At 35.5% G+C, this 25587-nt stretch overlaps 1 protein-coding gene across 1 annotated transcript in view; it reads left to right on the plus strand.

Annotated features, from left to right (window-relative positions):
* The window catches only part of USP7 (ubiquitin specific peptidase 7), a 93119-nt gene that overhangs the window by 27644 nt on the left and 39888 nt on the right, over positions 1 to 25587 (plus strand). Inside the window, exon 2 of the mRNA XM_036739191.1 lies at positions 19159 to 19263. Coding sequence (XP_036595086.1) covers positions 19159 to 19263 — 105 coding nt within the window. The remainder of the gene's footprint in view (positions 1 to 19158; positions 19264 to 25587) is intronic.

Below are 25587 nucleotides of genomic sequence, written 5' to 3' on the forward strand. Positions count from 1 at the left end.
ATATAGGTTATAGATGTATGACCAAAAGGAAAGTACCATAAAAAAATAAAGTGAAAATAGTATGCTTCAACCTGCATGCAGACTCCCATCAGTTCCTTTTCTGGATGTGGATAACATTTTTCATCATGAACCTTTTGGAATTATCTTGGATAATTGTATTGTTGAGAAGAGCCAAATCATTCACAGTTGATCATGGCATAATGTTGCTGATAACTGTGTACAGTGTTCTCCTGGTTCTGTATCAGTTCTTGTAAGCCTTTCAAGGTTTTTCTAAAATCTGCCTGCTCATCATAGCATCATTATAGCATAATAGTATTCTATTACATTCTTATACCGCAGCTTGTTCAGCCATTCCCCAGTCGATGGGCATCCCCTCAATTTCCAATTCTTTGCCAGCTAGTTGTTATTATTCTTTATGGGTGATCTTTGAATTGTGTAATTCTTAGCTGCTTTCCCTCTTTTTTAAAACACCATCGCTAGAAAGGGACAGGACCATATACTGTATTTTTAACTTTTTCATGGGTATCATGGCTAGAAATTTATTACCTGATTTCTAGCCCATTGATAGGCCATCCTTGGGGAGGAGATGCATAGTTTTTCATCTGTCTCACATTACAGACACTTTAGGGTAGTAGAGCTTTGGTTTTGGATTCATTGGTTAATGTTTAAAAATGTAAGTACCCCCCCCAAAAAAAAAATTCTTCATGTGTCTTAGCCTGATGGTGCAATATGACAAGAATAAGGTTCTAGGAGTTGTACTTATAGCACCGCAGACCCACTGACAATATACAGGGTGTTCCTAAAGTCTGGACACATACAAAAATGCATATTTTCAAGAAATGAAATGAATGAAATTTTTATTTAATTGGAATATTAACAAATAACATCTTCAATATGATTTCCATCATTTGTGATGCAAAGGTTGATGCCCTTCCAAGATTCAGGTGAACTCAATGCAACAATTCCATATTGCCGTCAATTGGCGTATGTGTCCAGACTTTAGGAACACCCTGTAGTTTAGTGTCATTTTTGCTAATGTGACTATATGGGGCCAGCAGATCCCTTTTGATGAATAGAGCTGAAAGTTGGGAGGGAGCAGCAGTGTCAGCAGTGACTAGAATAGCCTGAACTATTTGGGAGGTAGAATCAAATGAATATTAGGAGGTTGACCAGTCATTTACCTGTAATTGAAACAAAAATTCCCTCTGCAAGTCTATTCTTGACATCTCCAGTGACTACAAAATCACTACTTCCTGAGGTCGCCTATTCCAGTTTTGGACAGCTCCAGTTCTCAGGAAGATTTTTCTTCATATTCCTTTATCCTTATTCCTTCCTTTATCCAACTCAGTTATTTAAAGTATTGAACAGAAAGAGCAGTGAAGACAGCCCCGTAACATTATTTTATCTGGATTGGCAATGATCTCTTAATGTTTTTCATTCAGCTATCTCTGAAACCTCATTTCATTCAGTCTGTCAAGTATAACCCTGGAAGAGAGTCAAAGTTTTTGTTAACTACACTATGGCCCTTATACACTGCCTCATATTAGTTGTGTCCATGTCTGTCTGTAGGGCCTTAATTTTCATCTTGTGTTCCCATTGCATCCACCACAGTGTCCAGCCTGTCATATTATGTCAGTCATTATCTAGAAGTGTGGCCTTTGGCTAGTTACAACCTTGCTGAGATTTAATTTATGTTTAAAACAAGTGGGATGGTCCAGAGCCATTTAGATCTCTCAAATTTTGAGTTAATAGGTTTTTGAAACCCAAATAGACTATTTCCATCACTTGAATTTCCCATTCTAGTAAACTGATCAAAAATTGAAATTACTTCAGGCTGTTCTGATTTGCTCTTATTTGGGCCCATGTTAGGTTCCCTTTCAGAATGCTCACAAACCATCCTGTTCTAGAGGTCTTGGAGTCAAGTACATTTCCTCGTAGTATGAAGAAGTCACCCTTGAAGAGGTTCAACACTTGCTAATAATCCTGGTCCTTTTCCTGATTTTGTTTTAAAGCATGTTAATCCTGGTAATTCTGCCAATGGAAATCATACCCATTTTTCAAGACTCACATGTAGCTTTCTTTGCCCGATCCAACTTTCTTGCCTCTGGTCTTTCCCTTCTACTTTATGGCCACTACTACACAATTGAGAATATTGAGACTCTTTCAATTATGAGGGACAAGATTGGACATGTGTAGGTACTTAATAATGTTTGTTGCATCTAATTCTTTTTTAAAAATCATTATTGATGTCTCTTTATGCCTGATTTTCAGCTGTACCCCACCAGCCATCTTGTATGACAAGATTTTAAAAGAGGAAAAATGACTATTCACCTCTTTTATATCTTGACGGTATATGCAATATTCCATGCCCATAGTTCCTTTCCTTCGGAATTAAGGAGGGAGATGCATTTTCTCAACTTCTCAGAGGCTTAGCTTGGCTATAATTAACAGATTTCAGCTACCTTTTTTTTCCTTTCCCTTTTCATTACTCTGGTTATATAGTAGTTTCTGAATTCTCTTTTTCAACATTTCTTATGGTATTGCAATATTCCATTATGATGTATACTTTGTTTTGCTTTCCAGAATGGTTGTAACAATTCACAGCTTCCTACTCATGTTTGTATTTTCACTCTTCAGTCATGTTCCATTTCTGACACTATACTGATCGTGCAGTAAACACTCAATAAATAACTGTTGATCTAAAAAAGAGTTTGCTGTTTAGGAACTTATGGTACAGATAAGTACATTTATGTAGGACAAACCCTCAAATACTTAAAGACCATTGATTTCTCTGCTTCTGAAAGTCACAGACATTTAAAAGTTTTTTTTGAAAACTTACTAAAATGATATTGTGTATGTTTGCTTTTGTGTAATATGACTGATTAGAAAAAAATTATTGTATAGAACTCTTACATGACCACTGAGGAGAATGAACATATTTCTTAAAGGCAAGCCTAACTTGACTCCAGGTGTTCTGCTTAGAGTGGAAAAAAGCATCCTGCCTGACTTATTGAAGCAGAAGCAAATTAAATGCTACTTATATGGTGTGGGGTAGTATAAAATCCAATTTTTCCTACAAATAAATTGGCAACTAGTGTGCAGTTTTTAAAATATTCACCATTTGAGTAGCTCTGCTGGTTATTTTAGCATGCCAGAAGTTTTGTTTTCAATGGGCATTAAGGGCCGTAGACATTTCCATTAATCAATTGTTACAGTACCTTTTTGGTAAAGAGAATTGATCCTATTGGTGCTGCGCCCATTCCAAATCAACCTCAAAGCCAGAACGACAGGTTAAGACAAGGTGATACGATGATATCACAGTTTAATACTCTGAGAGCAAAATATCTTTTAACAAAGTTGGTCTCACTATGGTCAGGGAAGGCTGAGGGTAATTTGATCTTTTAAGTATTGGGTGGTTTCTTGGATATGGCTGAAGAGAAGTCACTCATGTTTCAGCAGGCCAAAATCCGAGCTTTGCTTAAATGCCTAGCCACCTGCATCATGGCCCTCTGTGGTCTTTGTAACAGTCTATTGAGCCCTTTCGAGAAAAAGGGCGAGTGCTCAGTTTTAAGATATTTATCATTAGAATTTTGTTGTTCAGTCATAACTCTTCTTTGACCCCATTTGAGGTTTTCTTAGCAAAGATATTGGAGTGGTTTGCCATTTTCTTCTCATTTTACAGATGAGCTTGAGGCAAACAAGGTAAAGTTGACTTGCTCAGGGTCACACAGCTGGTGTTTGAGGTTGGATTTTAAACTCATGTCTTCCCGACCTTAGACTCAGTGCTCTATCTACTGTACTACCTAGCTGCCCTTCATTAGAATGTTTTCTTAACTAATATCAGCCTTCCGATTTCTCATGTAGGTTGAAATATCTTGGCTACTTCACTCTTAGAGAGCAAAATTCAGGATTCTCATTTGGAAGTAAATTATTAACACTTATACTGAGCTGTAAGAAAGTTTAGCTACCCACTTGAACATGAATGTGTCATACTATGAAATGATTAATTTTAGTTGTCATGATGAAAAGCCAGATTTTAAGTTATTCTACCTATGCTGCTGCGTTTGTGTTTTAGACATTGAAAAAATACAAACAAAAAATATTTCTGATATTATATTATTTTCACATAGTAGTGATTTTTTTAAACATAAAACACAAGTAGGTTGCAGCATTTTCCCTCTATCTCTTTGCCTTGGTGACCTCCCCTACTTCTGTAGGTTCAAATTTTATTCATAAGTGACTCTCCTAAGTCTATTTCAGTATTACCAAATGCTTACTATAAATTTTCACCTGCATGGACATCCAGAATGGACATTAACATTCCTCCAAAAATAGTCCCAACAATTTTTCTTGAGTATACCACCAAGTTGACAACCTCTGAATCATCCTTAGTTTTTCTCTCTCCCTCACTCCCCATGTCCAGTCATTTGTCAGGTTTCATTCAGTTTACCTCCACTCCAGTTCAGGGTTCTTATCTTACCTTATACCTTTATTCTTACTTTCAATTTACTGAGTTGCCTCTCCCATAGCTGCCAAATAATTTATCCCTAATTAATTCCTAACAATTTTCCGACCATTTCACTGCCCTACTCAGAAAGCTTTAGTTGTTCCCTGTGACCTGTAGGGTAAAATACAGACTCCTTAAGTTGGTATTTAAGATTTCCCCCCTCCCCAACCACAAACACACACACACACAAAATCTGTCTATAACCTATCTTTTCAGCCTTTAGGTAGCCCATATTTTAATTTATACAAGCTGACCCCACATCTAAAATGTCCTCTCTCCTCAACACTACGTGTCTTCGAACATATTTCAAGACGCTGGCGCACCTATGGAAAATTAATCATAATTTCTCATTCTTTTACCCTTTTCCATCTATCTTGCATATATGTACATATTATCTTTACTCCTTTGTAAAGGGCTTTAGCCTGATCCATTGATTTATTTGTCAAAGGTAGCTTACTAAGGAATCAAGCTCTTAATCTGAATTGATCCCACAGGACCGTACTTCTTTTCCATTTTACCATATTCCACAATCTCTGACCTAAAGCACCTGAGTGAACGAAGTTTTTTGTCCATCTGTTATGGCGGCCTTGAATCCCTTCAGAGGTACCTGTCCCTAAGATATCTGAGTCCTGTCATCTAACCCAGGGCACACACAAAGTACACAGTTGTCCCAACATAATGTTAAGTACCTTATAGATAAATCCCAACTGAAAGTAAAAATATTAGAAAAAAGGTTCAACCCAATTCTGCTTGGTGACCAGTTTGTGTTCTTTTTTCTGTATGTGTGCTTTGGTCAGGACTTGTGAATTCATTGGTATAGAAGATATGAGTTTCATATTACCAGTTGCAAATTGAAGGCAAAGGGCTGTCTTTCATCTCTTCTCTCCCCAGCACTTAGCACAATATGTCCTTAATAAATGCTTATTGATTGATTGATGGGTAACTGTTTTGTGGTATGGTCTTTGAGAGCTGCCTAAGGACACTGAAAGAGAATAAGTGATTTGCTCAGAATTGCACAGTAATATCTGTCTGTGTGCTACTATGCATCAGGCATTGTGCTGGGCCTTGTGGACACAGAGACAAAAATGAAACTTCAAGAGTAAGAATAAAGAGCTTACATCCCACCAGGAGAGATATTGTGTGTTTTAATATACATGTATTTCAAATGAACACAATGTATTGTGGGGAGGAGAGGAGGAAGGGGGGAAGTGTAGATGAATAAAGTAGATGATATACATGTAGGTATGGATAAGGACTTCTTAAACTCTTTCCACTCTATGACCCCTTTCACAGCATTTTTTTGGAGTTGTGTGCTTGAGGGCATGCAAAGTGCACATGTCTTGTGTTCAAACTAAGGCTGAGTGAAGTTGCCTAATGCAATATGGACAAGCAGTGCCAGAAACACCTCAAATTCATTATGTGTTTGATTTTGAATTAATTTTTGGTCATTGCGCATTCAGAAACATTTTGCTGTTGCCAAATTTTTCACTACCCTCTTGATAAGGAGGATCAGGAAAGACCTCATGGAAAAGGGTACTTGAGTTGAGCTTTGCAGAAAACCAGGGAATTTAAGGGAGCGTGGGAGAGATGGAATATTTTGTGTGAGTTTTGCAAGAACATACACAAAATTCGTTAGATTGTAGAGTGTATGAAGGTTCAAATGTATACTTAATAAGTCAGGAAATGTAGGTTAGAGCCATATTTTAAAAGGCTTTAAATGTCAAAAATAAAGTGGGGAGCCACTGGACTTTGAGTAGGGAAGTAATATGGTCAGACTCGGGTTTGGGTAAAATTACTTTGACAGTTGTGTAGATAGATGGATTGCAGAATGAAGGGATATGAGGCAGGGAAACTAATTAGGCTTTTACTGTACCCCAGGTGGGACTTGATCTCAGTTCCTGTTTGATATCTTTTTCTTTAAATGTCCAAATGTTCCAATGTCCCTATCTTCCCAGCCCCTCAGACTCACAGTACCTCAACTCCTCATTCTCACCCTTCATGTCTAATCTCTTGCCAAAGCTTGTCAGTTTTTACCTTTGCAACATCTCAAACATAACGCCTTGTCTTATCACCTCACATCTGTACTATTACATTAGCCTGCTGTTAAATAATCTTGTCTTACACCTTGCCACACAGTATCCCTATCACTATCATTCAAGACATTATATATTCAATATGTGTGTATATAATATATATTCCATTTCAGTCTTATATATTCATTCGATCTTGAGCAAGATACCCTCTACTCCAGGCATTTTCAGCTGCCCCCTGTCTTGTAATGCTGAGCCTCATCTCCATCTACTGGCTTCCTTTAAGTTGTAACTAAAATCCCAACTTTTGTAGGAAACCTTTGTTACGAACTACCCAATTACTAAAACAGTCTTAGGACATTTTGCATTTTACATACGTAAAAAGTAAACGGTCTGCCCTTATTGAGTCCTTTGTAGTTAGTCTTTGGTATGTACCTTATATTTCTCTTGGCTCTTTTATGTCAAATCTTCTATTATGTCCATTTTTTTTTTCATTCAGGATTATGCCTAGCTTTGGTGGGTGTGATTTTTGGCAGGAACTCCACTTCTTTTGCTCTTCAATACATAGTATTCCAAGACCTAGTCTTTTAGTGTCACTGCTGCTAGGTCTTGTTTGATTCTAATTTTGGCACCACCATATTTAAATTCTTATTGCTCATAATATTTTATCCTTGAGCTGGGGGTTTCGGAATTTGACTATAATATTCCTGTGATTTTTCCTCATAGGATCTCTTTCAGGTGGTGATGGGTGGATTTTTTCTATTTCTGCTTTCCCCTCTTGTTCTAATGCTTCAGGACAATTTTCTTTAATTATTTCTTGTATCGAGATTCTTTTTTAAATCATAGCTTTCAGGTAGTCTAGTTATTATGTTTTCTTGATCAGTTGTTTTTCTTATAAATATTTCACATTCTCTTCTATTTTTTCATTCTTTGTTTTATTATTCTTGATCTCTGGCTTCCCTTTGCCTGATTTTGATTTTCATTTTCTTCCCTAAGATTCTGGATCTCCTTTTCTAATTGACTTTATTTTTATAATCTTGTTTTCCTTGGATCATTTTTTAGTTTTTCCTCAAGCTCTCATTTGATTTTCTTGAAGTTCTGTGAATTCTTTTTGGGCAGGTGACCATTTGGCATTACTCTTAGGGGTAGAAGAGAATTTCTCTGCTTCAGTATCTTCCTCTAAAGATGAACCCCGATCTTCTCTGTTCCCATAGTAACTCTCTGTGGTTGGAATCTTTCTCCTTTGCCTTTGCATTATTTTTTTATTTGTAGTAGCTTAGTTTTTGTAAGCAACTCTAGTTCTGCGGTATGGAAGGGGGTGCCTCTGATCTCAGATCTTCCTTCAGTTCTCCCTTTGGCCTGGAACTTAAACCAAGACCTCTAGTCTCCTGTGAGTGCCTACAGTCAGTGGTGTCTCCACCCAACTGCTTCTGTACTCACTGGCTGTGGGCACTGGTTCTTTTGCACCCCACCCCACCCCAGCATCTCCAAGGCACAGCTGGGTCTGGTTCCTTGTCAGCAGAGGTTCCCTCAATCTTCCCCTGCTCCCCACGTTGTCCCTGGGGTAAAAGTTCCTGGCTGGAGGCAAGGCAACCTCCCAACTTAGTTAACTTCGAGGTTTGCCACTTGTTTAAGTGAATCTAGGACCTAGCTTGGAAGTGTTTACTCTTCACAGGGACCAAAACTCATCCTTGGATTTTTCTTCAGATCTTCTCCAATTGTCCTAAGAGGACCCCTGTTCTACCTCTATCCTTTTTTATTTTTAGCACTCTATATTCTCCCCAAAGCACTATTTCATCTCTTTTGTAGAGGAAAATCTTGAGTTTGGAATTTTCTGACCCACTCTGCCATTTTCCCAAAATCCTCTTCTCTTGATTTCTTTAAAAAATAAAAAAAAAATTACCCTTTCTTCAGTTTTCCTGAATTGATGGTTTTGACTTTAGTTCTTAAAAAAAAATCATTTTAGCTCATTATCCTTGTACCAATAGGCTTTCTATTATTGTGAATTATTTTATATGCTTTAGTTGTGCCAGGTGTTTGTGGGAAACACACACACACACTACCACCACCTCCAAATAGTTTGGAAATTACTGCCTTATCCTGCTTGTTTGCCAGTGAGGCTGTTAACTTATACACTTTTATAAAATCTTTCTCATTCGACAAAAGCAGTGACAAAACCTACAGCTTTGAAAGTGGCAGATTTCATGTACTGCCTGAATTTACATGTTTATTCTTTCATGTAGTAATAGTGTGCCCATGCCCATCATAAATCTGTTCCTAACTTTCTTATTCTCTGTGTCTTTTGGGTACTAGCTTATATTTGTTTGGCAGCCTTCTTAATGCTGATCTTCCTATATTTATTATTGCATTTGCCAATTAGTACTTTTCATGTGTACTTTAAATAAACTATAATTCTCTGACTTTTAAAAAACAATGCTTTTTAAAAAGCCATTTTTTTAATGGGGGAGAAAAAGGAAAGAGTGACTTTTTGAAAGGGATTACCAGTTTAATGAAATTGACCTAGCATGCTTCAGGCCTTTCATAGAAATTAGCGATGTGGTAGTTAATGTTAGGCATCTAGCTGAGTTGCATAAATAGACCAGGCTGATCTATTTTTTGAACTTTTGGGAAGGTCAGGTGTGAGCAAGTTATAATTCATTGCCAGGACAGAATGGAGGCATGAACCCTAAGATCTGGAAACCACAAAGAGGAGAGTTTATTTTTAAGTAGCTGAGAGATTGACAAAGTGGGAGAAGGCAACATTTTAAATCCAAGTGAAAGCTGAGCAGTTGAGCTGAGTTCATAAAAGATAATTGAGGTCTAGTGACAATGGCATCAAATTTTCTTTAGGGAAAGTTTTAAAAGCTAACAGCTAGTTAAAGTTGAAATAAGTGTTTGAAACATATTTTTATCATTAAAGTGAAAGTTAATGCTTAGAAGTTTGAGATAGTTTTGAACAGAGACCCTGAATTACAAAGCACTCTATTTTGGACTGAAGCACTACATAGTTGGTGACAGTATTCCTCTGATTTTTACGTTCAGGATGTTTTTGTTTTGAGGCTTAAATTTTTTCCCAAATCTTTACTCTGCAAACTTAAAAGTTATGAAATTATATGAAATAAAATTATAATTTTTTTCTTTGCCTGCTTCATCCACTAGTAAATTTCAAGTGCTGAATTAGTGATAATACTATCATTTCCATAGCAATAGACAGATCTTCTTGCATGAGTTAGTAGTTCTGTACTTATGACATCACAAATGGAAGCTAGTGGGAAGAGAAAGGCTGAGCATCTTCAATAATAGTGGAGGAAATACAGATCTTAAACTGGCCAAGTATAGGTCTTTTGTGTATGTGTTATATCTACTCCAGAGTAAAAGCTCTTCTTTAAAAAGGTACTTTGTGCTTTCCTTATGAGTATGTCTTTATATACTCAAATTGCAAATGATTTATCTTCCCAAAGAACTCCTCCTCGATAATTGAAAGCATTTTCTGCTTATGTTTAGGTCTTTTGGATTTGTTTTGGAGCTCTAATTGGCTTGTTCCATTTTCCACAGACATAGGATCTGTCTGTGACTTAATATTATGGGTAGGATTTTATAAGTATTTTATGATAGGGTTTACATATGAACTTTTGGTTTATTAATTCTAAAGGTATTATGATTGTTATGCTTGTGATATCTAAAAGTTGAATATCAGCAAAATCAGGAGACCTGTTTTTAGGTAAATTTGAGCTAATCAGCCATAACTTGGTCAAGAAAATTTGAACTAAGTAAAGATTAAAATTGACAAATGGAAACCATTTAAATTATTAATTAGCATGTATTTATGTTAAATGTCAAATTTATTATTCTTTTTGAAAGAACGTTGTATACATGAGATTTCTAGAATCTCGGAGGAGTTTTTATTTTATTTTTACTTTTTATTTTATTTTTGTGTTTATAGAATTTTTTGTGAGTTGGGCTCTCTGGTTTATCAAATTGCTGTGAATTATGTTAATCATTAGTTTTGTGGCTGAACCATTGTGGACATGTTTTCTTAACCAGTTACTTGCCCAATATTTGTTATAGATTGGGGTCACAACCCAGCAATTTAATTTAATGTTAACTTCTAGTAGAATACCTGGTTGAGTTAGTATACCCACAGACTAGCCCCACTTGGACCAGCCAACTTTATCTCAAGAACAACTGAATAAAAGAGGGTAGTAAAGCTAGTAGCATTATTTTAATATATTATCATCATCACATTATTCAGATGACTCTGGAGCAATTTCATTAATGACCTGTTGTATTATCTGTGTAGCATAAATTTGGGTGTGTGACGAGTATACATAAATAACATTAAAGAAGATACAAATACAATTGCCAACATATTAATTTTTTTTGTAATAAATCTGCCAGAATAATTGAAATGACTTGATTGTTATTGTTCAGTAAATTTTCACATGCCATTTACATATTCATTTTTTTCTTTAAAGGTTTTTTTTGTTATGCTGTCATTCTTTTTGGTATTAGGTAATAAAGACCAGCAAATTTGTTTTCATATTGTAATGATACTATTGTAGCAAGATTATTTTTCCCCCTGGAAAAGTCATAATTTTTGTACTTGTAGATGTAAGTGTTAAGTCCTTATCAATTGAGATACGAAGGTTAAGGGCAAATTGCTGGTATGTAATTATAGTAACATTATAATTATGCATTAAAGGAGGCAGATGAAGGGAATAATCATTTATATAGCACTTATGTGCCTGTGAGCACTTTTTACAAATGTTATTTGATCCTCACTACAATCCTGTGAGCTAGGTGGTCATCTTATCCATTTTACATTGGAGAAACTGAGGCAAACAGAAGTTAAACAACTTGACCAGGGTCACAAAGCTAGATTTGAAATGACTTCAGGCCTGATACTCTATCCATGGGGCTACCAGCAGCTTCTCTATCCATTACTCCTCCACCACACATACAATGGATGTTTAAGTTTCTTAACCTTTTCAGTGCCCTCAAGCAACTACAAGCATATAACAGCAGTGTGTATTAATTGCATTCACTGGATAATGAATTTAATGTTATCATTATACCTAGCATCAAACATTAATTTTTGTGATAATCATTCCATTTTTGAATCATTATAATCCACTTTTACATGGCATGTATTATTTTAGTCAGATACATAAAGCTATGTTATTTATGGTAGACATTATGTAACTGGTTTCTTCCTGTTATTTATCTTGAATCATTTGTATATTTCCTGAAGAATTGGACCTTCTCAGCATTTAATGTTATTTTAAAATTTTTAGTAATATCTGTATAAATTGTAGACCTTGTTTGCAGCCAGGAAACTAATTTTGTCCTCTTCCAACTCTTTATAGTTTCCTGGGAACACAGTCCATGCTTTCCACATTAATTCACTGATATTATAAATTGGGACTTTGGGGGCTATGACAGTGATGATCCTCTGATAAACTAGTAAGGATATACCATAATTATTGATCTTGTTACCATAAGTTTTTATATTTTATTCCTATGTCATCTATTTCAGATTGAATATTTTTTGGTATTTTCACAATTTTAGCAGTTTTCGTTATGAAGCTGTATTTTAGAGTTGGCATATTAGAACAACCCTGTGGTATAAGTGACTGATACGTTTTCTGTTAAGCTCATATATTAGGCAATCCTACGTAGAACCAGAGAGGCCTAAGTTTCTTAGAATTATAATTTTATAAATGCATAGTTTTTACTTCTTTGAGGGTTGAGATGTGCATTTAGATCTTCTCATTCCCTATCCCATGCATCAAGTAGTAAGAGCAAAGAACCAATCCTACAGACAGTTAAAATAGCGCAACATTCAGATTGTTTTTGTTTTGCCTTGCTTAATCACAAACTCTTTAATGACCTGGTTCCCCGCACCACCACCACCATCCCCATCCCTGCCAGCCACCTGCATATTAAGTGTCTAAAATGTGCCAAAACTGTTCTAAGCTCTGTGGTGGGATAGAGAATATACCCAGTCTCTGCCCAGAGGAATTACATAATTTAGGTGGCTTGAGACTCTCTTCCATTTACATACTTTAAGTACCACATGACACAAGTAGTAAATACAATAGGAATATATAGGAGAGAACCATGGAGAGGGATTGTTCATAGAATATTTTACTTGGACAATGAGGGACTTGGATAATTCTGAAAGATCTTTTAACAGAATTTAGAGTCTGAATTAAATGGGTACTTACGAAAAATAGACTTGGGGAAGAGAATTCTCAAGAGAGGATTAGCTTTGGACTGTGAGGAATGAATGAGCACTGTGAGATAACAAGGAAACATGAGTCTGTAATTTATATATAATGGAGAGTTACTTAGAGGCACTGAGAATGCACCAGCCATTATGTGACAGACAGTACTTGAACCCAGATCTTTCTGACTTCAAGGCCAGGTCTCTGTCTACCTTACCATACTTCCTTTTTAAGAATATTTGGAAATATATTTGGAAAGTTCTGTTGGGGCTACATTATGGAGTCTTTAAATACTAGGCTAAGATTTTATGGTTAAGAAATTATGAGAGGAACCATCAAATTATTTGACCAGGGTTAAAATCTTCCTAAAGATAGCGTTTCTGTCTGATCCCTTGTTTTCAGGAATCAGACAATAGGGTGGTTTGGAACAGGAATCTTCAGGCAGGTAGGTTGTGCAGGAGATTATGATAATAGTAACCCAGACATCTCATGATAAGGGCCAGTACTATGGTTATTATAGGAATGTGCTGTAAGTAAAAACACTAGACAAGGAGTCAGGCATAGGTTCTAGTGTGTGATCTGGCACTAACTTTCTATGTGACAGGTCACTCCATTCTGCTGGGCATTCTTCACAGTTAAAATTAAAATGTAAGATTTTATGGTGGCCAAGGTTCTAGCTAACTTTAAATTCTATTATTTTTTAATGATTGCTTGTGAGGCTATAGAGAATTTAACAGATTTGTAGGTGAAGGGTGACAGTGAATAAAAGAATCACAGGTTTTGTTTAGAGCCTTAAGTGTGACAGAAACTTAATTGACAGAAACCTGTCATCCAGATGTGAGAGAGAAGGTAATGGGTTCAGTTTTATATGTGCTAGCTTTAAGATGATGGTAGACATTTCCACATCTAGCAATTAGAGACTGACCTGGAAGGGAAAGGTTAATGATATTAAAGATTCTGTGGATAAGAATTATAGCTAGAGCTAGGAGGGACCCCAGCACATCTATTCCAGTTCTTTCATTTTTTACAGATGAGGAAACTGAAGTTAGTGGAGGTTAAATGAATTGCCCAAGGTCACACAGGTAGTAAGCATCAGAGATTGGATTTAAACATCCGTTGAATCTGGTCATTGCTTTTTTCACTGTCTTCTGAAGATACAGTATGAACTGGCGCACAGACACGCACAAAAAGAGAACCCTATACCAATAAAATTACAGATCTTTAAGACCTCTACTTAAATCTAAATTTAAGATATGCTTTTCCTCTCAAATCTGTTATGTATAAAGCCTGCAATTGGTATTACTTTTCAATATATGTTTTCTTCTTTCAAAACATTAGATACTTGTTTGCAAATAAAACTTTTAAGGGTGTAGTCTGCAAAAGGCTATTGTCAAAAAGAATAGGAGGCCCAATTTTTTTGAAAAAGGTTAGTAGTCTCCATGAATTATGTGGTTCTGTGAGTTGAACAGTGTGATATGCTAAGGAGGACTAAAAGATAGGGAAGAGCCCTCCTATAGCATGCCAAACTTACTGAATGAAGTTACACTGTGAGAAAGTAGCATCTGGTTAGAAGTCTTAGAGGCGGTAGTGACATAGGATGATAAAGTCAAAGCTAACCTGCTGGGATTGTTGGGATAAAATTAAATAATTTGAGATATTTGTGTAGTGCTTTATAAATGTTGTTATTAGATGGGAGGAAGATAATGAGGTAGCAAAAAGAGGTGTGCTCAGAAGGTGTCACAGGAAGCTGAGAAGATACCAAAACCAGGATGTGGTCCAGAATGTCAGGTGCTATCCCGAGGGTGAGGAGAGGCCAGGGAACCCATTGGATTTCTCTTTTTTTAAGGTAGTTATTAACAGTTTTGGAAAGGCTAGTTTGCAAGTGGTAGAGACAGAAGCCGTATCCTAATGCGTTAAGGAATACAGGCAGTGGATGTAGGTAGATGTGTTTCAGAAAATTAAGTTTCTGAAAGTCCCAGTCCTATTGCCCTCTTAGCATTCCTTCAGAGAGACTCAGACAGATTGAAACTTGCATTCTTGATTTTACCTAAACGGGTTTCTCTCAACACTAACTAAATACTTAAAGCTATATTAATAGCTAAATGCTATTATTCCTTTCCAAGTAATCAGAAACTGGCTTCTCCCCACGCAATCTCATCACACTCGTAGGTCAGAATTGATTTAGTGACCATGCCCAGTATAAGAATTCTGATGAACACAGATTTCAGTCTGGGTACATACCTATCCATAACTTGCCTAAAGCTAGGTTTAATGACTTTATAATGATCACAGGCTAATAATTGTCAACATTTGAGGCAACATTTGACCCCAGATTTTCCTGATTTCCAAGTTCACTGCTGTATAAAAGATTCTGTATAAAAGAGATCTGTGGTTTTATCAACTACCCATGCTGGTAGCTATAGTTTTCTTGATGAGTCTCTCCCAGTCTAGTTCTGTTATTGGGCCTTTACTATAAGCCTTCCAGCCTGAGAAAGTTTATACCCACTGGCACAGTCTTTGTGAGTCCAACGTTAATACCACATAGCAACGAGGAACCAGAAAGGTAGCTTTTATTGTAAGATATTTATGTGAATGCAGATGACACATGTTAATTGTGAAGAGATCCACTGATTTCTTTAATTGGAACTATGGTTCTAAACCGTGTAATAGAAGGCATCCTGAACTGGAAATGACATCTGACTTCTAACGCTAGCTTTGGCATTGACTCACTAAAAATAAGTCTTTCAATTTCTGTAAGCCTCAGTTTTCCTGATAAAATGATATGTTGGGCCTAGATTTTTCCTGAAAGTTTTCTCTGACCCTGTATAATTCTGGGGGATTTCCTATCAGCTTTGCAAGTCCCAGGCCCAAATTCAGACTGAACAGTGAAGTTAAAGAACAAATTATAGAAACAATTCTGTGAAGGACTAATAATGAAACCACTACCAAAATTTCCGGGACAGCTAAATCTGTACTCAGGTGGAAAAATTAACATTTACAACTAGAAAAGGAGAGAACTAATGAACTGAACAGTAATTTTTTAAAAATTTAAAGCAAACCCAAGGAACCTACAAAAAAGGTATTGAAAATTAGAAGTAAATTAGAAACCAAAAATACTATAGAAATAATCAAACTAAAAGCTATTTCTTTGAAGACTAACAGAATTGATAAACTGATTAAAAGAAAGGGCAGAAAATCCTGTCAACAAAATAGCAAATGAACAAGGTAAAATCACAGCAAAACCAGAAATAAAAGGAATTAAACTATAGCTATGCATAGTAGGTTCTATTAACAAAACTGAGAACACAAAAGAGAGAAATACCCTCAGTAAACACCCAGATGACCAAATAGAGATCTTTAAAAAGATCTTTCTTAAGGTTTTTAAAAAATAAAATAGAACTCACCATGAAAGAAATTTTTAAAGAACAATTAAATGCAATTACTACACAAATTCTCGAGAACTCTACCTCCTAAAAAATAATATAAATGAGATATATGGTCCTAGTACTTAAATAAGGCAAAGGAGAACCAATATCATTTTAAAATTTAAAACAATATCCCATCAAACAAATTTTTAAAGAAATTCCTTACTGTCTCCTTTCTTTTGTCTCAGTCATGGGATCATATATTTAGAGCTGGAAGGTACCCGAGAGGTAATGTAATCTGAATTCAACCCCCTCATTTTGTCAATAAGGAAACTGAGGCACAGATTAGGTAAGTGATGCTGGTAATCGGATGACACAAGTAGCCAGAGACAGCTGGAATTTCAGCGCTGGTCCTCTGATTCACTGCCATTGTTTTCTTCGTCAATAAAGTTTTCAGAAATGCACTAGAGGACCTTAGAAGGAAGGTTATTTTGGCAGTACTCTTATAAATACAACATATTTTATATAAATGTAATCTCACCATTTGTTTTGGAAGCATTGTTACTCAGTTTAAAATAATTATTGTAGGAATTAAATTAGACATGAAAAAGAAACATTTCACATGTGTTTTTAAGCCTATCTTCCTCTTCAACATATAGAAAATTAATTCAAATGATGCCTTCATTTATATTAGAGGTATAATAATAATTGTATCTTGGGAAATGGAACATAAGACAGCCTATAAAATGAAATTGGGGAAACTTTGTGTAGTATTAATATTGTGAAAGCAGAATTTTTTTCCCTTAGTGCCAGAAAATCACCCAAGAAGCTGGCAAGCATGCATTTTAAAGTGATGCTGTCCGTGGTGCTGAATGTCACTACTCTTTGAATAGTCTTCAGAGTATATGGCAGAGTCAGATAATGAATGGATGTATCTAAAATACTTATTTATAATTTATAAATAATAATGGGACATTGAATTTGCAACTGAAATTTTTGTTGGAGAAAGTATTTGACATCCATAGACCATTAGGGGTGGGTGCAGATTGTGAAATCAAATGAAGTATATAGCCTGAGGAGGTTCCATTTCACTATTTGAGCATTGTTCATGTGTTGACATAGGAGTTTTAGTCTTCAATAGTCATTTCGTTTTTAAATTCACAAATGAAAATAGCAAGTTTCATTTGTATTGCCTAAGCATTTGGTAACTAATCCAAGTTTTGATGACACTTCAAATAGTCTGAAAATACACTCTTTGAGCATCAAATTAAAGCAACATCTAAATCTCTACTTCTTTCACCCCAACTCCAATTAAAAAACGTATGCAAATAAAAGCACACTTTGTACTTTGTGTGATATTTACAATCATGAGTTAGGTGTCCAGTAAAAATTGATGGTGATACTATGATACTTAACCCCTCTGGCCATAAAGCACCTGGCAAATGAAAATACCAGTATTTCTTCCCATAGTGATTTAAGAAAACAAACTGCAAAACTCTATGGTAACACTTTGGAAGAAGTTGAGGTTAGAATGGTTCAAATAGAACCATCTTCAAGTCCTACTTTTCTGACTAATGGCAAATTAATTTACCTATTTGAATATACTTCCATATGCAAAAAGGAGTAATATCTGCGTACTCTGCCTCATTGTAAGGGGAACAGATAGAATGCTGGAGTCAAAAAGATTCATCTTCCTGAGTTGAAATCTGGCCCCTGACACTAACTGGGTGACCCTAGGCAAGTCACTTAACCCTGTTTGCTTTACTTCCTCATCTGTAAAAATGACCTGGAGGAGGATACTCTGGTATCTCTGCCAAGAAAACCCCAAATGAGCTTATAGAGAGCGGGATATGACTGGAAAACAACTTAACAACTGCCTCATTGTATTGTCAGGATCAAATGAGATAAATGTAAAATTGTAGATATGATAAGATGTGATATATCATTATGTTGTAATATTATTACTGCTTCTTGGAGTATTTATAGGCATTCAGCTTAACAAGTTAACTAGTGTTTTGCTCCATTTTTCATTGATGTTTTATTGTTATTCCAAATCTAAGTTTCTCTCATAATTGTGTCTCTGGAAACAACTGCATTATTGTGGATGGAGAGCTTAAGGGTTTGGGTCTGGGAAAAGCAGTTCTCTCACTGACTTTGTTATGTTATGCCTGATCTTGAGCATGTCACTTAATTACTCTGGACAATTAAGGATAAAGAAGATGCCAGCCTGCATTTATAAAGGGAAGTTTTTTCACTGGGAACCTCAGCTCCAGTCCTTATCCCTACAAAAAAATCCAGTTTACTTTAGACATCACTACTTGAAAAAATCATGCTTTTTACATTAGCATATATATAATAAAAGTTGAGTAAAGCATTTAAAAATGGCCACTGTTAATAAAACAGTAGTTCAGATATTACTTTTATTAGTCTATATGTAAATTTTAAACTATTGCCCCAATGAAGAATATATTCCCCTTTATCCCCCAAAATAAATTAGTTTACATAAAACCTGAACATGGATATATTTTAAAACTGATTCTTAAGTTTTTGTGTGTCACAGATCCCTTTTGTAATCTGGTGAAGCTTATTGTACTACTCTTAGTATGATATTTTTAAATGCAGAAAACAGTAGGATTAATTATATTGAAATGCAGTTGTTAGCATTTTCTTTCAATTTTTTACAGACTCCAGATTAGAACTCCTATTTTTAGGAGTGTATCCTTATGTTAGTGTACTGAGTATTTTTGTTATCCACAGACATAGCTTTCTGTTGACTAACATTGATAATTGTTATATATTAGGCGTAAATATAAAAGGTACTTTTTTGTTTTCTAAAGTAAAACTAACATTCAAATGATCAGTAGGAAATAATCTTTAAATGCATTTGTTAAAACCATTTGTTACAGCATTTTTATTTTGAAAATTTATGGTCTCCAATAAAAGTACTTAAATATGATTTCATTGTTGAATTGTTTATAAAATGAAGACTTAAGTTAAAATATTGAGTTTCTTTTCCCCCCTCTTAAAAGCTGGAGATACAGATGATCCACCAAGAATTACACAAAATCCTGTCATCAATGGGAATGTAGCAATGGCCGATGGACATAATAACACAGAGGAAGATATGGAGGATGGTAAGTAGATTTGTGAAGGGAATTTATCATTTGCATTTCTTTAGAGTTCCTTTATAGTAATTTTTATGCAGTCTAGCCTAAAAAGCATTGGCATGTTGTGGTTCGAATTGCATAGTACATTATGGATTCCATGTTGAGTGTATTGAGTTGACTTTTTTCCTTTAGTAGTTTGGGAATATTTAAAACCAAAAGTTTATTGCAGCTTAGTTTATATTCGTGCCTGCAACTTTACATCCACTCATAGCAGCAAGAATGTGGGCTCAAGGTGAAGCATAGACTATAGCTCTCTTCTTTTCGAATAGTATAACAGTTTCTAGATCTCTTGAGCTTGCTTGGTTTTTCCGTTGTGTTTCTAATACATTAGCATATAGGTGATGAGTCACTGCTTTCCCTGTTAATCGTAATAGTTCATAGGTATAAAACCAATTTTATATGGTCTCCATTTTTACACACTATCTCTAGATAGGCCAAGTTTCCTCCCTAGATCATACATAGCTATACAACAGTAAGTTTTTGAAGCAAATTAATTCAATAATATCAGTGGCAGAATTTATGTTGAAGCAAATGTGATGAATTCATATCATTTGAATATCACTTTCCTCTTTCACTTTTTCTCTTTCGTTTAAAAAAAACCTTTTGTGTAGTTTGGTTAACTGTGACCAGTGAGTTTAAAATAAAAAAGGAAAAGACAAAAAAAAAACCCACCAAAGCCAAAAAGATACCAGCCAGTAATAATTTTGTGCAGTCCCTGGAATCTTGCAGTGTAATATGAAACCATGTTCTGTCAAAAACAAGTCCATCAATCCTCATGAGGGTTGTGTCCTTCCCAGGGGAATAACGGGGCAGTTGAAAGAAACCATCAGTCTCGGGCTGCATCACCAGAAGGACTGCTGTTCAGACCTCCTGCCAAAAGTTCAGCCTTCATGAGAAACTGCAGCAGTAGTTGAGAGTTCTCTCACAGTGCGGTTTATCCCCTGTCAGCTGGCTGAGGCAATATCTGAGGAAGGTAAAAAGGCGTGGTCTAAATCCCGCTGCTTTATTACCTGTGGAGTGCACTTACAACCCTGTGTAGAAAAGGACAATTGTGTGGGTATGGCTTTTTGTTGGATTTTTGGTGTTTTTCTTTTAATCACCAGAAATGCCAAAAGAGACTTTTTTACAAAAGGCATCCAGGAAGCTGGTCTAATTAACCAGTGTTTATTAAGAAGGTATAGGTGCAGGAGCAAAGAAAGCACTCCACTCTAGTTTGTTATATTTTAGAGTGATTGTATGCAAATAGTTTTAGAGAGCTAGAGTAAGGGAGGAAACAGCAGGAGTAAAATACCTTTATTTCTAACTTGGACAATCTGAAGGGCATTTCTAGGGCATAATGGAATATTGATAAAGGTGACTGAATTGTTAGAAATTACACTCCTGTTCTTTAGGAGCCAGAGATAAAACAGAGCCAACACTTCTGTCCTCAATTGGCAATGAAGTGTTTTGAATCAAAGATCTTTTTTGCGTGCTGTTTAAGATGGGTGGTTTTAGGTGTTTGGAATCTTTGAGATGAAGTTGACTGAGAGGAATTGTAAGGCAATAAATAATTTGATAGGAAGACAAATACGGAGTTTGGGCTGATGTCTTCTTGTAACATTAAGTGATTCTTTGAAATTTTGTAAACCTTACTTATAGCTGAGCCATTTCTTATCCTTATCTTTAGTGTACAAAACATACATTTAAGAAGTTTTTAAATAGAGATTATTATATATCAGATAAATAGAATTGTATAGAATTCCATATTAACAAAGGATTGTCTCTATGGACCACTTACCAGGACTTGGCCATGGTCTTTTTGAGCAGGTCAAACCTGGCTTTATATTAGGAAGAAAATGACACTCATAATGAGCTTTAAATGTAGCAATGAGAGAAGGTAAAGATTTAAGTAAGGAGTAAAAGAATGGCTGTCTGCCACCCAGTGCAAAGTAAAAGGAAATAGTTTATTCATTTATTTTTATCTTCACATTTTACACTTATCTTCACACCTTTCACATTCTTTTAATCCTTTTTCTTGTTTAGAAGCTGTTGTAATTGAGTTATGCCTGAAGTGTACCAAGAATTTTGTTAGTGTAGACACATTGTAGTGTTTTTGATGTCAGACAAAAATAATTTTCTTGTCAATTCTGTTTAAAAGAGTTGGAATAGAAAAAATAATCAGATTTTCATAAAATTGGTGGATAAAAAAGAGTGAGCATTTGTTTTAGAAGCAACCTGAAGTAAATGGCAGTTTCCTCATCTATAGGATTGGAGTAATAATGGCATATACTTCCAAGGATGGCTGTGAGGATAAAATGATTTTGCAAACCTTAAACAACTATATAAATTCTTAAATGGTAGCAGGGAAATGGACCTAGTCAAGTCAATAAGCTTTTCCTAAGTGCCTACAATGTGGTAGTTACTGTAAGAAGCACTGGGGATGCAAAGAGGCAAAAATCATATCCTACCCACAAGAAGCTCACAATCTAATGGAGGAGGCAACATGCTAACCACTGTGTACAAATAAGATGTATAGTGGATAAATTGGGGGAAAGGAACTTACAGGAATCAGGAAGGTGGTGTATTTTTTATCTGAAGTCTAAATGAAAGATTCCAGGAGGCAGAGGGAGAGAATTCCAAGCATGGGGGCAGGCAATGTACTATTTGATCCTGTAGGTAATATGGTGCCATTTTTTAGCTTAATAGGAGGATGACTGGGTGACCTACCCTTTAGGAAGATCACTTTGATAGCTGAATGGAGGCTAGGCTGGAGTGGGAAAGAGACTTGGTGACCAGAAGTTTGTTGAAGTTTGTTCAAATGAGTGCCCAAATAAAATTACATGCTTTTCAGTTTTTAAAAATTCAATATCAAGAACATAAAAATGATCCGCCTAGTTCCCATAGGTAACTATGATTTGCAAAAGTGATAGAAATCTGGAATTTCCTTCCCAGCTGTTTTGGATTTACGTTAGGCACATGTAGTGTGAAAATTCCCATTGTAGATCATGATGTGTTAAAATTGCTTATTGGATTGCATGTGACAATAATTACTCTGGTAAAAAGATTGTACTACTTGACACAGGAAAACTGTCCCTTCATCTGACAGTTCAAAAGGAGAGATGGACTATTTACATGCTTAGTACAGGTATAAATGTGAGAGTCTCTGAGATTTAAGTAAGGTTTTTACCCTTCTATAAACTAAGGAGTTAATATTTTGGCCCAAATATATGCTTTATTTTTCTTGAAACCTGGATTTGTTTGGTTAAGTCTTATTCTTAGTGCCATAAAGACTTCTGTCTACACAAAAGCAGTTAGAAAAGCAGGCTCGCTCTCAGGGAGTTTATGCCTTAGGGCCCAGGCACTAGAAAGTAAGATGGACCTCTTACTCATCTCCTTATTTCTTCACTTCTAATTCATCCCTGAGGCTGTGGCTATAACTACTAATTGGGGGTGGGAGTGGGAGAAGATCCTTGAATGCCCCCTTTATACTTGATCTAGTGATTAGACACTGTTCTTTTCTCCCTTATTAGATGGCTATACAGACACTGCTCACAACTACTAAGACTGTGGAGTTCAGTGTCAAGTACAGGAAAAGTACATGGATGTAGTATGTGTTAGATTATAGATACTCTTGGGTTTCTGATTTAAAATTGATCAAGGGGCTGCCCTTGAGCAGACAGTTTTACTATTTTAAAGGCTATCGTGGGAATCAAATGAGAAAGTGTTTAACATGCATTTGTTAAATGTGACGTATATGTGGGTCATATCAAATAAAAGACTTTTAATTAGCAGTAAATGTGAAGTCTTGTACTTTAGCTTCGTAATTATTAGCCAGGTTGCATAACTAGATGAAAAGGGTGGAAAATTTTTGTGAACTTGGAGGTCAGTGAGTTAACAATATTTGGTTACAGACTGAATAGTTTCTAGGAATAAGGTGAAGATAACCCACCCTCCAGTATTCTTCTCTGGTCAAAACATAATTGTATTGTGTTCAATTATGGTCACGCTACATTTTAGGTAAGACGTGGATAGTTTGGAGAGTATCCAGATGGGGCAGCCGGTACAGTTAAAATCAAATGCCATGTGAAGATCATTTTGAAGGAATTAAGAGGGCAGAACAAGAAGTTGTAAGGAGGAAAATTAAGACTTGATTAAATTAAGGAAAAACAGAGCTATCCACCTTGGGAGGCGTAATGAGATCCCTTGAGGTCTCAAGACAAATAAATCCTCTGTCAGATATATCATTGAAAAGATTTTTTACCCTAGATACATTTTGGACTAAGCAGTTACTAAACGAGTCCCTATTTAAGGGCTCTGTCTGTTTACCTTTATAAATTTCTCCACTTTACTGGGTTCTGTTTAGTTTGTTTAGGGCCCTACCTATTTGTGGCTGAAACATACTTATTTAGTTAAAATAGCCTCTTTTTTTTTTTAATTGTACAAAATAAAATTGGATTTTTATTTCTATAAGATCCCATTTTAGGGATGCTGCCTTTATTTTGGAATACCCTATCGTCAATATGACTTGCCTAAGTAAAAGTTGAAAACCACTGGAGTCATTCCTTCAGTTAAGGTGATTAAAATTATACATGAATTTAGGCAGTAATCTAACATTTTTAGCTTTTCCATTCTCTTTAATAGTGATATAGCTAGCCTATGCAGACTATGCTGAATTAGTAATTGAGGCAGCAGATTCAACCACAAATCTTAATCTTCACCATTTTACTTTTAAATTGTGCTGCAGTGTCATAGGTCTGTAATCATAAATATTTTTTGAGTGACCAAAATAGATTATTTATCCACTGGAGTCTGACTTCTGACAAGTTATTTAGGAGAATTTCTCCTAAAAGAAATGCAAGATGCACAGATAAGAGAATCTGCCCCAAATTTTGGGCACTATTTGTGCCTGACCTGTGGTAAAGCATTCTGATCTGTAATCAGCTACAGTTGGGCACATTGTAACTCAACTCTAAAGTAGTGATGTCATATTGATCCCCTTAGAGATTGAAGAACAACCAACCAACCAACCAAGGAGCATTTGCAGATTTGGACATGAAAAGAATCATAGTAGAGATTTAAACAATCATACAATTTGTGTGGCATCATCAAAGTTGTATATTGTAGGCTGAGTTGTCAGAATAGACCATTGGGGTTAGAAACATGCTTTGACTTGAATCTGCTTTTGTATAGTTTTATGCTTTTTAGCAGTAGGTATTAAATACTCCTTTCCATAGCTTATAATTGTTAAAATACTGTGTTTAAAAAATAAACGCAATCAGTACTTAAATCAGTAAGATAAATAATGGTAATTTGGGGGTATTGCTGATATTTCCTTGGAATATTGAAAATTATAGTAGTGCCTAGAAACAAAAATTCATTATTCAGCCATATTCATAGAACATCTACTATGTACAAAGCAGTAGAAACAGTATATTGTTATTTGTGTTGTGAATTTAAATTTGAATGCTGCTCTTTTCTGAAAGGAGATTCCTTGTACTTGAATTTTAAGTTCTAAGAGTTTAGAGCAGATATGAGAATGTTGCTTAGTTCTTATTAGCATATAGATCTCCGATTAATTTCTCAGCCTTATCTATTGATGCTACTACCATTGTATTGAGGTTTTGCAAAGCACTATGAGTAGTATTTTGTCATCACATATGACAATGCTTTGTGTCTCATTCCACAAAATATTCTATGATCTATTAATTTGAATACTTCCCACCCTTTCCCTTATAGCAGGTTCTTTATCTCTAAAAAAGAATTGGTATACTAACTTAATAGTTATGCTCTTTAGAAAATCATTTGTATCTATCCAGGGAAAAACTCTGAGAAGAAATATTTTTTTCTCCTCAGAAGTGCTTAAATAGCTTTCGAGGGGAAAGAAATACGTTATCAAAAAGTTAGGTGTTCTGTTTGTCTATGGCAAAGGATACTACTCTTGTGAGAACTGATGGACATGTTTTCTCAATATCAAATTCAAGTGGCAGCAAAACTTTGAAAACTTCTGTAGCTTTAAAAATAACAAATTACTGCAAAATCAGTTTTGCTCTCAGCTGATTTTTTCTATGGTCCCCACCCTAACCACTTTTTCTAATAGTTCATGAGTTGCTACATTTCATCATTGCCTGACTCTGGGCTACTAGACATTTCAATCTTCTCTGCTTCTTCATGCTTCTCTGCCTGTGCTGTTCCATAGGCCACATTTTGCGTTTTAGAGATTTTGGTTGCTGTATCTGAGGAAAGTAATACCTTCTAATTTTAAAGTGGGTTGACTGAGAGTTTTACGAAGCATTTTTTTTTTTTTACTGTGTC

This window comes from Trichosurus vulpecula, chromosome 9 (assembly GCF_011100635.1).
Source record: "Trichosurus vulpecula isolate mTriVul1 chromosome 9, mTriVul1.pri, whole genome shotgun sequence".
In the NCBI taxonomy this organism is placed as follows: domain Eukaryota; kingdom Metazoa; phylum Chordata; class Mammalia; order Diprotodontia; family Phalangeridae; genus Trichosurus; species Trichosurus vulpecula.